At 43.3% G+C, this 15,580-nt stretch overlaps 1 protein-coding gene across 1 annotated transcript; it reads left to right on the top strand.

Annotated features, from left to right (window-relative positions):
- The first annotated feature begins 69 nt into the window (after positions 1 to 69).
- On the top strand, positions 70 to 15,266 carry dmgdh (dimethylglycine dehydrogenase). The gene is made up of 16 exons (XM_073478273.1): positions 70 to 305; positions 620 to 788; positions 3,284 to 3,382; positions 3,461 to 3,625; positions 3,902 to 4,106; positions 8,746 to 8,994; positions 9,098 to 9,296; positions 9,459 to 9,628; positions 9,719 to 9,872; positions 11,024 to 11,189; positions 11,313 to 11,443; positions 12,470 to 12,687; positions 13,011 to 13,168; positions 13,361 to 13,420; positions 13,500 to 13,634; positions 14,484 to 15,266. Exons 1-16 carry the CDS (start codon positions 184 to 186, stop codon positions 14,694 to 14,696), a joined length of 2,613 nt encoding a protein of 870 aa, XP_073334374.1. The 5' UTR covers positions 70 to 183; the 3' UTR covers positions 14,697 to 15,266.
- The last annotated feature ends 314 nt before the right edge of the window (positions 15,267 to 15,580 follow it).

The raw sequence follows: 15,580 nt of genomic DNA, 5'->3' as shown, positions 1-15,580 counted from the left end.
TGGCGCACAAAGTGTTAACTGTCTCAGGGTTCATCCGGGTAAAGTTTCGGTCCTCGACCTGTGGGCGTGTAAAACTGCGATATTTGTGACTACACACGTTGGTGCAGGGGTCAGTGACAGGGGGGCAGCGTGTGCTCTGAGTCGCATGTGTAGGTAGTTTATAGTTTTTTTTTAATATTAGTCATGTCGCGGATATTGAACCTCATCAACGTCCAGCTGCGGAGAGACTCATCCGCCTGTCGGGCGATCGCTCGGCTTCCTTTAAGGACCATCTGCTGCACCTCAAGGAAACATGCAGAGGAGAGGTGAGACCTGCTCAGGATCCATGAAACACGCTTTTAGTGGCGGAGTGTCTCATTAAGAAGGCTAGAAAACAGCCGTCATTAACACTTCAGTGCGTCTTATGCGCGTAAAGCTGCGCAGCTGGTTGATCCATGCAGCCAGACTTCATGCAGAGCAGCTGTGATTACAGTCAGTTCAGTTCTGGTGGTCCTGCATCCTGTGACACATGATCAGCATGGTGACAGTAATGCAGCTGCTCTGGCTGCAGGTGTGACAGCTGTTATAAACACTGCTGATGCTGCAGCTGTGATCATTCACCTGTCCTTCCTCCCCTCAGTGATGCAGCCACCGTTCTGGGAAAAAGGTGGAAGGACACCGCAGACACTGTCATCATCGGTGGTGGATGTGTGGGGGTCAGCGTGGCCTATCACCTGGCCAAAGCTGGCATGAAGGACGTGGTGCTGCTGGAGAAGTCCGAGCTGACGGCTGGATCCACCTGGCACGCTGTACGTCTCACAAAGTCGACTTTTAATGTCTGAAGGGTCCTGAAGTTCATGAAGTCAGTGAATGTGAAGGTGGACGAAGGTTGTGAAGGACAAAGGAAGCTTTCAGTGGGAGACTCTGGTGATCTGGGTCACCGAACATTTTAAACACACATACAGGTTGATTCTTCTGCCACGTACGGTCCTGATCCATTGTATGACATGTCAGACAATAGTGAAAGATACACACCACAACTTTTAAGACGAGGCGTATTTATTTTTTACAGCACATTTGATACCTAAACACAACTCAGACTGCTTTAACAGATCACACAGGCGAAAACACAAGAGAGAAAAGATAAAAACAATAAAAGCTGGTGCAGAAATACAAATTAAATCAATGAGACAAACTAACAGATACATTTAAACAGTAGATGTTTCTTGGATAAGCCCAAAGTTATGTCGTCAAATCATCTGTTTTTGTCTGCAACAGTCCAAAACCTGAATATATTCAGTTTACGTCACATACGACCAGGCCTGCAGCTAACAAGATGTTTTCATTTCTGATTAATCTGATAATTAATTCCTTGATTAATAGTTTTGTTCATAAAGTATCGATCAATACCTCATCTTAAAAACTATACAGTGTCCACATTTGATGGTATCCAAAGTACCGAAGCTTTAAAAACATCATCCACAATCAGATTTTCAACCCAAACCTGCACAGACATCAACATGTGTTGGGATGTGTTGTATTTTTATACTACTATTGTATCAAAGCTTGAAATTCTGGTGTCGTGACGACCTTTCATTTCATAAAAAGTAGTAAAAAAAAGTCCAAAGTCACAACCAAGAGTCCAAAACTGAAATAAAATAATTTTGTTTCATTTAAGTCGAAGAAAAACAGCAAATCATTTCCATTTAGACGCCTGACCGAAGGAATATTTGGCGTTTTTTGTCTTTAAATTAAGCCATTTATTTATTTCAGCTCTATTTCCTTTAATTTTTCACTGAATCCAAATCATCTTTGTTTGTCTGACTGCTGTCAAACATGGACTCACAAAACGGTCTCAGTTTCGTGAGTCCACAGAACATTTCTGGAGCTTCACAGTAAAACAGAGTTGCAGCATTCTGCTAAACACCTGAAGCAGCTGCAGACTTAATTTAAAACAGAAAAACAACCAAAGAAACATCATCCGTGCTGTTTTGCTGTGAAGCTGCAGAAGTGTTGTGCTCAGACGTTCGTATGGAGAGCTTCTCTTCTTCCTCGACAGCCTCGCTGAGTGAAGGCATTTGCTGTGCGCTGTTCAGTCGCGGCGTCGTGTCGGCAGCTGTTAAAAGTTTTCAAGTCAGTTAAGGTCTCGACTCACTTTCACTCATTCACTCACAAGTGCTTCACTGTAAAGCTATTAATACTCATGTCAGAGGGGAACGAACCCTTCTTCAGTTACTCTCCTCGTACAGGGGGGGATGGAGCTGATCCCAGCATGCATGTGGCGAGAGGCAGGTTGCCAGGTCGACATTTATACCTATGGGGGGTTTAAGGTGGATGTTTTTTGGCGCTGCGAGCTAACAGAAACACAGATAATGGGAGAATAAGTCTGCAGCCGTGCTCTTCATAGTACAGGACATCAGTGAGATTAGACATGCTGCTGTGTATTTTTCTGACAAATAAACAAAACGAAAATGTGAAATACTGGACAGCAAATAACATCCGTGTGTTGATGCCGGGACGAAAGAAAAATCAGCTGTTTGTCAGGAAGAACTCAGGTTATTGAGGACTAATTTGAAGAATTAAATAAAATTCAACAGTTTGACCGCAAAACCAGAGAACTGAATGTCTATGTACATGTTTTAAATGCATCAGTTTAACAGCACGTGGAGGATAATATGCTAAAAAACGTAAAAGCCGACGCTGACACCTCAGTGCTGGTTGTGATTTTCACTGTCATGCGGGTCCTGATGTTGTTTTACGACTGAACGAGTATCAGAGAGCGAGACGAAACATAACGTGAAGAAAACTTTAAACACCTCGTCTGAGAACATTTGTGGCTGAGTCACGTCACTGCTGCAGTCAGGTTGATAAACAGGAGTGAAGATAAATCCACTTTTTAATCCTAAAAGTTCTCTGAGCTCTCTTCCCGTCGCTGAACGTCTTCGGATCAGAACAGAATCTGATGAGACTCCAGGAGGTCGGAGTGCTTGAACAGGGTGTTAAAGCTGCTTTCATCAATATCTTTATATTAACAGTGGATCAAATAATCATGTTTAATGTGAAAGTGGTCGTTCATGATGTCACATCCACAAAGAATTATCACCTGACTCATTTTAACATCTTTCAGCTCATTGTTTTGTTTTTACAGCCCGTCACTTTACTGTTCTGGTTCCGTCTCTCCGGTCTTCATAGCGTTAACAGCCAAATTTAGCGACCAGCACTGTGAAGCGTTCAGCAGCTAAAGAGACGATGTGTTTGTGTGTTTACTTATCATCCGTCCTCAACTGCTTGTTTTGTGTTTCAGGCTGGTTTGACAACATATTACCATCCAGGCATCAACCTCAAGAAAGTCCACTATGACAGCATTAAGTTATACGAGACCCTGGAGGCTGAAACTGGACAGGTGAGGCGCCTCGCTCATTTTTCAGAACTTGTAGGTGTTTCTGTGGTGATATCACTCATATCGTCTCTCTCTCTGTAGGCGGTGGGCTTTCATTCGCCCGGCAGCGTTCGTATTGCTGCAACAGCGGCTCGGGTGGATGAGATGAAGTACCAGATGACCCGGACACACTGGAATGTGACGGAGCAGTACATGATCGGACCAGAGAAAGTTCTAGAGCTTTTCCCTCTGCTTGATGTCAACAAGGTCCGGATGAATCATGGAAACGTTACACAAAGTTTTTAGTCTTAAAATGTGTTTTTTAAATTTTCATGGTCCCCAGAAGATTATGTCCTTTTATTAGATTATGTCATTTTGTCTGGCACCACCACAAAGTTGAAATGAATTGTTTTTGCTCAACAATTGTCCAAATCTACAGAATCAATGATTCAGTCCTGGTCCTCAGAGGAAGAACTTTTCCATTTCAGCCATTCCCCTCTGACCATCACCACTGGGCCTAAACGTCAGCTTCTGTGTTTTCAGGTGCTGGCAGGTCTGTACACACCAGGAGACGGACACATTGACCCGTACTCTCTGACTATGGCTCTGGCTGCTGGTGCTCGTATGTACGGTGCTCAAATCTACAACCCAGCCCCGGTGAGCAGCCTCAACCCGACCGCCGATGGCAAGTGGGACGTCCAGACTCCTCACGGGACCATCCGGGCCAATCGCATCGTCAACGCTACAGGTTCGTACTGGAACATTTCAAATGAAGGGTGTCGTGATTTAGCACCTCAAAAACAACATAGCTTACTGTTGCCGTCGGAGATGTTGTGTTTATTTTCTTTGTCAGAGATCCTTTATTGACTTGTTTGTGAAGAGGGTTCACTCTTGACAGATCTGAGAAACTAAACTTTGTAACGTTGTTTGTCATTGAATCGCTGAAGGCTGGTATTTTTTTTTTTTTTGGTTGAATTCTGGAATCTTTATTTTTGGTGAATATTATTTGAACTTAAAGTCAAACTGTTGCTGTTAAATGATCTGCTGATCTTTACAAATCCAGATGCGATCGTCTAACGAATGACAGAAAATCAAATTGAAAAGTGACCTAAAAAAAATCAAAGCCAGATTGAACTGTGACTCTCAATGTTGATGTTTCTGCTTTGATCTTTGGTGAAGTGTAAGACAAGAAGAGGGTTTAAAAAAACAGGCTGACACGCCAGTTTTAAGACAAAAGGGGCGTCAGGATTTAAGCTCTCAATCCAAAATTTGAATTTGATCATGGAGATCAAAAGCAGGATTGTCACCTCCCAGTATCTTTTTCTCTCCACCCTCACACACTGGAAAGACAACACAGCTAGCTCACTGTTGGCGTCGGAGATGTGTTTTTTTTTTTTTGTCAGAGATCCTTTATCGACTTGTTTGTGAAGAGGGTTCACTCTGGACAGATTTGAGAAAATGAACTGAATTTCTATCTTTTGAAACAGAAATGAGGCTTGGCTTGAAATTTGAATTGTACTTGGATGAACTTTCAGGTGGTGTGTTTCAGTCAAATCACAAAAAGTGTCTTGCTAAAATATAACTCAGGTGCAGTGTTTCTCATCATTTCTGCTGATTCAGACACAGTGCAGACACATCCTGTGGTCACAGCTCTATAAATCCTGTTATCTCTGGACGCTCTCTAACAGGAGACCTTTGCCCACATGGACCACCGCTTGCAGAGTTCAGAGAAACTTTTGGTTCAAACTGGGTCATACCAGTTCTGGGGGGATTTTGTTGGCAAAGACTCTTTCCATCGCTGCCGCTGCTGCTTGTTTATCTGGCAACATTCAGGAATTCGCTTCAGTCTCTCGTCTGCCTGTCGGGAAGATTGTGTAACATATTAATGTATGTAGGTCATGCAGGTTTTTACCTCAGTCACCTTTTCTCTGCAGTGAGAGTCAGGTTTAGAAGAAGTAACATGCAAATGGGAAATGAAATAGAGCTCAATCCTAATAAATATTGGGAAATTCATGTTTCGTGATGCTGATATGGATGTTTAACATGTTCTTGCACACTCACAAGCATTATATCGTGAATGGCATCGTAAAGACCCTGAAGACTGAACGTTCTTCAGCTGATCCACATCTCCACGCTCCATATATTCACCCTGAATTTGCACATTCTGTACTCCGGTTGAAGCCAGTTGTGTCGTGGGTCCCGTTGGCCGTTTGCCTTCGCTGTGTCCGACAGCCAATCCAAACAGGCCAGCAGTTCAGATTCCACCCAATCTTGAAGCTGCAGCCCATGAACACCTCCTGAAACACAGTTTTCTGGCTGTGTTTTGTATCCAGGGATTGACGTATCAGATTGATATATATCACATGTGTGTTTGTTGGCATGAATGATTCTCCCACAGTAAGCTTGTGTCTTTCGATCAGATGTTGTGTAATGTGTAGATGCAGGCTTTTGCTGGTACACCCACATTCTTACACAGACTCGCGGTCACTGCATTTCCCTTTTTGTACGAGGACTTCGTTTTGTGATTTAAAAATGCTGCTTCTCTGCGGTCTGCAGAAATAACTCAGCAGCTAGTTTAAAGTCTCATCCCTGAAAATCCCACATAGCAAGGAGCAGAACAACTCCCAGGATGCAACAGCAAGCTCAGTCTTTTTTTGAGGCATTGTGCTCGCATTATTGCTTAAAACCCACTGCCCGCAAGTGGTCATTTCTGTTGAGCTTGCATAACAGCATCCATCTTCAGATAAACTCTCTGCTCCCTCTCGACTTTTTTTCCTTTGCATACTTTCCCTCTGCTGCCGCCCCCTCAGAGCCTCGTCCACAACCGTAACCACTTCTTTTGTCCGGCCAACGTCTCATTTTCACAACTTCTCTTCACTGTTGACTTCATACTGTTCTCCCCCTTCTCCACAATAACTCTCCGAACCATTCAGAGCCCAAACTAAGGTCAAAGGTCATGTTCCCTGGAATGTCACCCCGTGGGATCAGTTTCAATATATCAGCCTTGAGACGAGAAGGAGGAAGGCGAAGTTTGACCATTGTGTGAAGAGAAAACTCTTCAAACCTGCGAATTTCATCAGTAACAATACTTTTTAGCTAATAATTTAATAATATCAATTTGGTTTTAGCTGATTATTTAAACTATTTCTGCTTCTCTGGACGCTTGCTAACTCATTTTTGCACCCTTAGTTGGAAGACATGATGTTAGAGCCGACTATGTGGATTTAAAAAAAAAAAAATTAAATAACCATTTTGATTTTATCACATGAATTCAGCCTCTTCACAACCTTTCCATATACTGAACCACCTTGGCAATTAACTTGAGGAGTAACCATCACAGCTTCAGCCTGTGACCATCTGAACAGACCTTGACCTGATTATAAGTTTAGATTCATGAATACAGTCGAACAGCGCGGATGGTTATTAAAGGCACAACAGGACTTCAGAGGAAGGTTGTTATTTTATTTCTGTGAGCTTGTTGACGCCCCATTCATCACTTATCCTGGGTCACCCAGTGAATCGGCCCTGTGTGCAGGCGTCTGGTAAACATGTTCCTCTGCAGCCCAGCTCCTGCCTGAACTGCCTCGGACCTTATCTGAATGTTTGTGTATGCACCCCCACCCGATCCTTCACCAGGAGATAAAGTTCACATATGGAGAACATAGATATTTGAATGTAAATAGACTGTAGACTTGCATGCAATTAAACGCATTTACAACATTTTAAAATAATGGATTTCAAGTGGGGATTTATTTAAATGCAAGTTGAATTTGTAGAAGAGTGTTTATAAGAGTCACTCCTGCAACACGTAGCTGCAGATAGCAGCAGAGATGATCTGGTCTCGGTGCTCCAACCGGCTGTCCTCACACTGCAGGTCGCAGCAGCTGAGCTGGCACAAGGTCCACACTGATCTTTGTTAAGCGACCCACTTCCACTGATCGAAACACAGCATGTTTGTTGTCCCGCTGTCACTGTTAACAAACACCAGGCTTTCACAGTAGAGTACTGTAACCACGCTCTTGCATTGCATGATGGGTAATTATTTGGAATATTACAGTAAACTGCTGTGAATTTCTGAAGCGACCGTGAAAATGGCACTTTACAAGGAAATAGGGTACAGCCCATACAGTGAGTGAGCATTGAAAATATTGTAGTTTTACAACAAAGTACACGTGCTAACATGCTTAAAGGTTAACAGGCTAACACGCTGCGACAAGTTAACATGCCTACATGCCAGCTCATGTGAAGCGGGTGCACGAGTTTGACCTTTCATCGAGGTTGTAAGTAAATCTATTCAAATCAGGTTGGTGATTCACGTCTCCAGATGCTTCAGTTGCAACGCTGTTTTGCTGTGAAGCTCCAGTATTGTTTGCATGAGGGGAGGAGATGATGACTGGATTTACATATTTAGGTGAACTGCTCTTTGAAAAGGTGATTTCCTGCAGCGCCCAAGTTGCCAAAAGTCAGTTAAAGAAGGAGCATTATGGAGCTTTGTAGAAGAAATCCAAACTCTGAATTTTAATATTTACAATATTAATGAGGTAATAACACAACATGTTTTTCCACAAGTGTATAAACAAGCTGTTCTCAGAGGAAAATAAGGTCCCAGCACACTGTTTGAAGCTCGAAAGGTGGCAGGGTCCGCCACATATAAACAAAGTAAAACAGTATAAAGTGTGTTGTTAAAAAGAGTTTGTTAATTTAAAAGAGTTTGTTAATTTAGTTTGTTTATTAGTCAGTGAAGATCTTTCTCTTCTCGTTAACATTTCTTCAACAAAACTACAGACTGCTCCTTTAACACAGGAGATCCCCGAGGTCATAACGACATGTTCTCCTCATCAAATAGTTTTATACACATTTTGTGTGTTTGTCTTTTTGTCCGGGCGACAAACCTTTATTTCAGGCAGTTAACTGAAAACACATTCAACAAACTCACAGACTTTGAGACGAGGGAACTGGACTGATGTCTGTCTTTTAGGACCACAAACTACATCGCTCTGTTGAGTTTTCGGTCTCTGTTGTCCAAAGACAATGAAAGTAAATAAAAACTTGGACCCTATAACAAAGTCTGATGCTGGTCTAATAGGTAGCAGCTGAGGGGCGAAGCTTTTCACTCACAAACAGCTTCATTCATCCAACTTTGTGTGTTCCCTGGGAGACATAAACTATTTAATATAGCTCAATAAAACATGGAGAACATGCTGTATTAGCTGTGCAGGACAGCCTTAAGGAACAGTCATGATTGTATAAGCATCACGCAAATTCAACAGTTTAACTCGTTTGGTAAATTTAATAACAGACGTTATTAGATAAAGATAAAGTCGTCATTCTCTGGTGAACACACAACTGATGGCTTCAACTAAATGTGTTTATCTGTTGGTTTTCAGGTTTCTGGGCCCGTGAGGTGGGCAAGATGATCGGGTTCGATCACCCCACCATCCCAGTGCATCACCAGTACGTCGTGACAGCTACGGTACCGGAGGTGAAGGCTCTGAAGAAGGAGCTGGCCGTCATCAGGGACCTGGAGGGATCTTACTACCTGCGTCAGGAGAGAGACGGCCTGCTGTTCGGCCCGTATGAAAAGATGGAGAAGATGAAGCTCCAGGACTCCTGGGTCAGAGAGGGAGTGCCTCCAGGTCGGTCCGCCATGGTTAAAGATTTGTCCATCCACTGAACACTTGTTTTAACTTGTATGTCTTTGTCGGGGCAGTTTCACATGATGTTTCTTGCTGCCTGCAGGTTTCGGTAAGGAGCTGTTTGAGTCGGATCTTGACAGGATAATGGAGCATGTGGAGATGGCCATGGAGATGATCCCCGTGCTGAAGAAGGCTGACATCATCAACATCGTGTCTGGACCAATCACATACACCCCTGACCTCCTGCCCATGGTCGGACCACACCAAGGAGTTCGCAACTACTGGGCTGCCATCGGCTTCGGGTACGTGTGTGGGTGGAGATCGGTTAGCTGAGTCCCGGGTATACCAGTGTGAGATATATCCAGATCATTACAGTACAGGACGCTCGATAAAATCCGTAGACAAAGAAACAGAGTTATAGTGGGTTCGTGATTTATAGTGTTCAAATCTTGGACTGTGTTCAGATATGGAGTCATCCATGCTGGTGGTATCGGTAAGTTCCTGAGTGACTGGATCAGGAACGGAGAACCTCCTTACGACCTGATTGAATGCGACCCCAACCGCTACGGCACATGGGCAGATGTGCCCTTCATGTGCGCCAAAGCTCGAGAATCGTATGGCTTCAACAATGTGGGTAAGAACAACGCGAGTTCGTAACCGCTCGTTCATTGGACGAAAACGTTTTCTTTCATTCTGTCGCTAAACTCTTTTTGGGTCTCTGCAGTTGGTTACCCCAAGGAGGAGCGTTTCGCCGGTCGACCAACCAGACGGACGAGCGGCGTTTACGAGCTGCTGAAGGACAAAGCATCTATGGGCTTTCACGCCGGCTGGGAACAACCTCACTGGTACTACAAACCCGGAGATGACGTCGGATACAAGTAAGGCTTCTAGTTAGCAGATTCATTATAAATCTTGTTGTTTGATTGGAAAGCTGACAACTGAAACCACCTTAGACCTGAGCAGTAGCAGTCTTTTTAGAGAAGTAAACATTTGAACAAAGCGTTCCCTCGCTGTTGTTTCATAACAGCTTATAATTTAATTGCTAACTGCTGTCGTAACCCTTTAATCAGTCACACCACATCCACCATCCTGTTCTACAATCACTGTGGAGAAAGAGGGATGATATAGTGACGGCTCTTGAGAGTTCATTGAGTTCATACCCTTGTTAAAAAAAGGAGCTCTGGTGGAAATATCTGAGGACACATTGTTCCTGGGTAAGAGAACAGCACATGTTCTGATACGGAGCTGCTGACGAGCTCACCACACATCCTTTAACAGTTCTTCTGACTCTGAGCAGCAGCACAAGAGATCCAGTTAGACATGTAGAGAGCGCACTGAGAGGACAGGACAGCTGCTAACATTCAACACATGCAGATAAAATAACTGCATCGACACAACTTCTCCATGTGCAGGATCTCTGAATGTGCACCATGACAGTATTTAGAAACCACACTGTTGTAGATTTCTTGAGATAATCCGGCGAGTGTTGAATCCAGCTGGCTCTCATCGGCTGCATACTTGGCTCATATCTGTGACAGCCTTTTTTTTCTCTTTCTACAAAAAAAAAAAAAAGCTGCAGTCATGAACTCGCTGTGCAACTTTCTTTTCCAAACTTCATGTCATATTTTTAGGCAACACCGTTGGCACGACTCTAGAGGTGACACTATCTTAGACTTCGATATCTCATCAACTGTTGGATGCATTGAGATGAAATACTGGACAGATGTTGGCACCATGAGGTTCACATTTGTAGTTTTTAGCTAACCGTCCCAAATTATTGGATGGATTGCCAAGAAATCTGGTGGCAGAAATGTTAAATAATATTCATAGGGTGAGAAGAGAGGTGTTCAATTGTTTGCAATCTGCAACCTCACCACTAGATGTCACTAAATCCTACACACTGGACCTTTTAAGTCTAACAAGAAACAGGTTATAGTTCTGTCCTTCTGATGAACAATGGTCTTTTATTTTACTTTGACTTTACGAAGCCAATAAAAAGTTAATGAAAATCATTCATTTTTGTGCTCAGGCCCAGTTTCCGTCGCACCAACTGGTTCGGACCGGTAGGCAGAGAGTGCAAACTGGTGATGGAGAAGGTGGGAGTGATCGACCTGACGCCGTTTGGAAAGTTCATCGTGAAGGGGAAGGACTCACAGAAGCTGCTGGACCGCCTGTTTGCTAACACCATGCCAAAGGTACAACACATGTGCACCTCACTCACGTCAGCATTCAGCTGTAAACATGGAGGGAAATCCAGCGTGGACTCACGAATCCACCACACATCATCTAACAGCTCGTCGTCCTCTGCGTGCTTTCAGGTGGGCCTCACTAATATCAGCCACATGTTGACCCCCGCTGGGAGAGTCTTTGCTGAGGTCACCATCACCCAGCTCACCCCTGGAGAGTTCCTGCTCATCACCGGCTCGGGCTCAGAGGGTCATGACCTCAGGTGAGACGCATCAAACTGAATACACCTGCTCAGGACTCCTTCTGCAGAAAGCACAGACTGCATGACGGTAACAGAGCCGCAGCTCTCCAGGCTCCAGCTGTGCAGAATGAAACTCCTGTTTTATCCCACAGAAACCTAAAACCTCTCAGCAGCCGCTAACACAACGCCCCTCCATCTGCTCCAATCAGGAGGCAGGACATTAAAAATGTATGTCTTCATTCCCTCACTGTAATCAGCCTGAGGGAGGCGAGGACAATTTCATACTATGTAGCGCCATCTAGTGCTGACGGGACCACATGTGAAGCGTTATGTGACATATTTAGTGTGATGTCTCGACTTGAAGATGATATTTAACCAAATGTAAGACTTTTTCTTATTCAAGAATTGCAGGTAAGTGTGAAGGTATTCAGTATAAATGTGCAGAGGTTGGTTTTATGGAGGAATGTGGTCGTTAGAGTGAGTTGATTAATCTACAATCTGCCAACATGTTTAGCAGAAAGTGAATAGTCAGTGTTAAATATGGATAAATTAAATGTAATAGCGTGTTTTTTTTTGGCAAATACGACCTCCCAGATTCAATTCAAAGACACTTTAATGACCTTTAAGTGATAATATTTATAAGCTCAGGAGGTAGAGCGGGTCGTCCAGGTGCATGTCCAAGTATCCCAGAGTCAGGTGAAGTCTCGTAGTCCACAGAACATTTCTGGAGCTTCACAGTAAAACAGAGTTGCAGCATTCTGCTGAACAACTGAAGCAGCTGGAGATGATTTAAAACGGAGAAACAACCAAAGAAACATCAGATGTCTCCAAACAGCTCGTAGAAGCTACAATACGTTCAGGACCAGTATTATTATTATAATCCAGCACTATTTACCTCCATAATCACCAGCCTACAGTCTCCCCTGCCTTTGTTGGCACATTGCTGTATATCTTGTTGAATTACAGCTACCAAAGATGCTTTAATCATACAATATTATAATCTCCTTTTCTGCCTGCTGAACGTTTTCTCTGCTGATTTAAACTCAGGTGGATTGAGGCAGAGGCTGCAGACGGCGGATACGACGTCGACATCAGCAACGTCACAGAGGATTTAGGCGTGCTCGGCATCGCAGGACCGAACTCCCGCAATGTTCTCCAGAAACTGACGGACGAGGATATGAGTGACGCCGGATTCAAATTTCTCCACTGCAAGTCCATCAAGTTGGCCGGCATTCCTGTGCGGGCCATCAGGATCTCCTACACAGGTACCGACACTTGGTGAAGTTCTTGTGAAGACCTCCTTTGTTAGCCTCATTAAATATTCTACCAGAGGAGCGCCGGACGCAGGAGATGAAGCAAATAAGTTAAATAACTTTAAAAAAATAATAAAAAATCCCTTGAACGACAGTCGATTTACTGTCACGAGCATCATATTTAATTTTTTTCCATCTGAAAACACCATTTTTTTATAAAGGTTTTTAAGATTTGAGAGACTATTTTCAGGAGAAAATTTTTCGGTTCCACGCATGAAAGAAATAATTAATCTTAAGATACTGTACAGTGACAGTGTACATGCACGTGTGTTAAGGTGAACTCGGCTGGGAGCTGTACATCGACCAGAAGAACATGGCGGCTGTGTACCAGGCCATGATGGAGGCAGGAAAAGACCAAGGCATCGACAATTTTGGCACCTACGCCATGAACTCCCTCAGACTGGAGAAGGGCTTCAGAGGCTGGGGAGCTGAGGTACACACATATAAATATGAATAAATATGCATTATTATTTTGCTTGGCTTATTTTCAGCTAATTAAAGCTGCTGAGTGGTATCGATCTTCTCATTTAACTCTCGGCAAGAAAGAAAACAAAATGGTGAACTCTTCCTTTTAGTAGCGCGGGTTGTCATGTCGGTGCTGATGAGATCAACTTGTCTCTTCCAGATGAACTGTGACACCAATCCTCTGGAGGCTGGACTGGATTATTTCATCAAACTGAACAAGGCAAGTTTCCAGGATGTATCTCACTCTTTAACTCTGGATAAGTTCTGAATAAACATGGTTTGTGTCTGTGTTTGTCCAGCCTGCTGACTTTATTGGCAAAGCCGCCCTTCAGGAGATTAAAGCCAAGGGCCTGAGGAGGAAGCTGTCCTACATCACTCTGGATACGGATGATATCGACCCCGAAGGCAACGAGACCGTGTGGTGCAACGGCAAGGTCAGCAACAGTGGATAGCCTTACTGAAGATGTCTGGTGATGTGATCAGTTAGTGTCACAATGGCACTCTGTATATTGTATATTATACGTCGTACTTCGTAATATTATTGCGGTAACTTCCATCTGATTTTTGGGCGCTTAACTCTTCCCGCAGCATTACCTACACACACACCAAAAATACATCAAAACGTGTGAAATGATCGGGACAAGCGCGCTACGTCTTTTGGTAATGATTCGCCAAACCGTTTTTGCAAAAATCACAAAAAAGGCGAAAAAGATTCCCATAGGAAATAATGGTAAATCACTGTGAAATGAGCTCAGATCCACTGCTCTTCGGGGCCTTGTTGCCTTGCCATACCTTAACATAGAAAAGTGATTCAAAGTTGAAATGAGTCACCAGAGTTGGGACTTTATTGGCCTAAATTGTCATGTTATGTTTCAGGAAATTTTCAGGAAAGTTTGTGCTGGTCGCAGGCGTGTAACTATGGAAGCAAACAGACTCACACTCTTGGCTGTATAAGCTTTTAATCAACAAGAGCACCAGCTCTCTCATGAGCTCCAATAGTAATTTTGAGCCCACATTTCAGGAGGAACGCCGACAGCAACAGTTTTCTAACTTGCTGTCATTCACTCACTTTTCACTCTACAAAAATAAAATATACATCGATGCATTCAGCAAATTCTCCTGTTTCTCATGACAAAAAAGTTCAGACATTAGCAGTTTCTTAGTGCTGGCATTATTAGTATGGGAATACGCACCAAGCATCAGGAACAGGCTTAACTTCTTGAGGACTGTTCTAGTTTTGTGGTTATGCTCACTCGGCCGGTGTCCCTGGTGTTTCTCATCAGGTGGTCGGCAACACGACGTCCGGAGCCTACAGCTACAGCTCCCAGCAGAGCCTGGCGTTTGCCTACCTGCCGGTGGACCTGTGCTCCGTGGGCCAGAAGGTGGAGGTCGAACTGCTGGGGAGGAAGTACCCCGCCATGGTCATCCAGGAGCCCTTAGTCCTCACCGAGCCCACGCGGACCCGTCTGCAGAAGAAGGCGAAGAGCAAAGCATAAACACGGACTGTCCTCGATCAGTTTCTCACCAGCTAATGAAGAACAATGTCACTGTGATGGAGGAAATATGAACTGTTTGTGTCAGAAACGAAGTGGCCAGTTTAGGGAAGAACAGTCACATCACTTCACAACTTCCTCTTCCTGTCTCGTCTCTTGAGGAGGAAGCATGTGTGAGAGCTTAGTGCATCTTATGAATGTGTTTTTGATCAACAGGGAAGTAATAAATGTTGATGTTCATGCACCATAATGTCTTACAGTGTTTGAAGAAGAAGTAATTTAATTTTTATAATTCTGTGTATGGAGGTTAATGTTTACAGGTCGACAGTGGAACCTTTTTTGTAGAAGAAAGCTGAAAAAAAGGGTCAATGTGAAATTAATCAATGATGCAGCCGGACTTTTCATGAGAACTTTGTGACTGTGAGATGAGACACAACATATAAACACCGATAACCAAAAGAAACACAATACTCACAAACTTGTACAAAGATTGTTTTATAAATCTGTTGTTTTTACTACGATGTAATTAAATTCTGTACATTAATATCCTGATAATTAAAGCAATGAGCTCACTGTCTTGTATTTGGTGTCAGTTCTCCTCCTCCACTCCTCCTCAGAGCCACAGTCTTTATTGACACACATCACATGAGGACATACACAATCCATCATGGCCACAAGGTATGGAAGCCCAAAGTGGTCAAACACAATTAACTAAATTAGCACATGAATAAATCTATGTAGAATAACACAATAATTTGTTTAACAGTTTTCTAGGAATTCACTTTTTCCACTACATTTTAATTTCATAATATCCTTTTTTTCTAAAGTCAGTTTTTAATTCATGAAGGCATTTTTTCAACAGGCTGAATTGAGGACACAAGTTAGTT

Source organism: Pagrus major, chromosome 12 (genome assembly GCF_040436345.1).
Source record: "Pagrus major chromosome 12, Pma_NU_1.0".
In the NCBI taxonomy this organism is placed as follows: Eukaryota; Metazoa; Chordata; class Actinopteri; order Spariformes; family Sparidae; genus Pagrus; species Pagrus major.
This window is presented reverse-complemented; position numbering and strand designations above follow the sequence as displayed.

Bases quoted from the DNA above. Each gene is read 5' to 3' on its own strand.
- dmgdh (XM_073478273.1), top strand. From the start codon at position 184: ATGTCGCGGATATTGAACCTCATCAACGTCCAGCTGCGGAGAGACTCA. The intron at 8,995-9,097 runs GTCGGTCCGCCA...TGCTGCCTGCAG, and splicing joins CAGAGAGGGAGTGCCTCCAG to GTTTCGGTAAGGAGCTGTTT. The intron at 13,421-13,499 runs GCAAGTTTCCAG...GTGTTTGTCCAG, and splicing joins ATTTCATCAAACTGAACAAG to CCTGCTGACTTTATTGGCAA.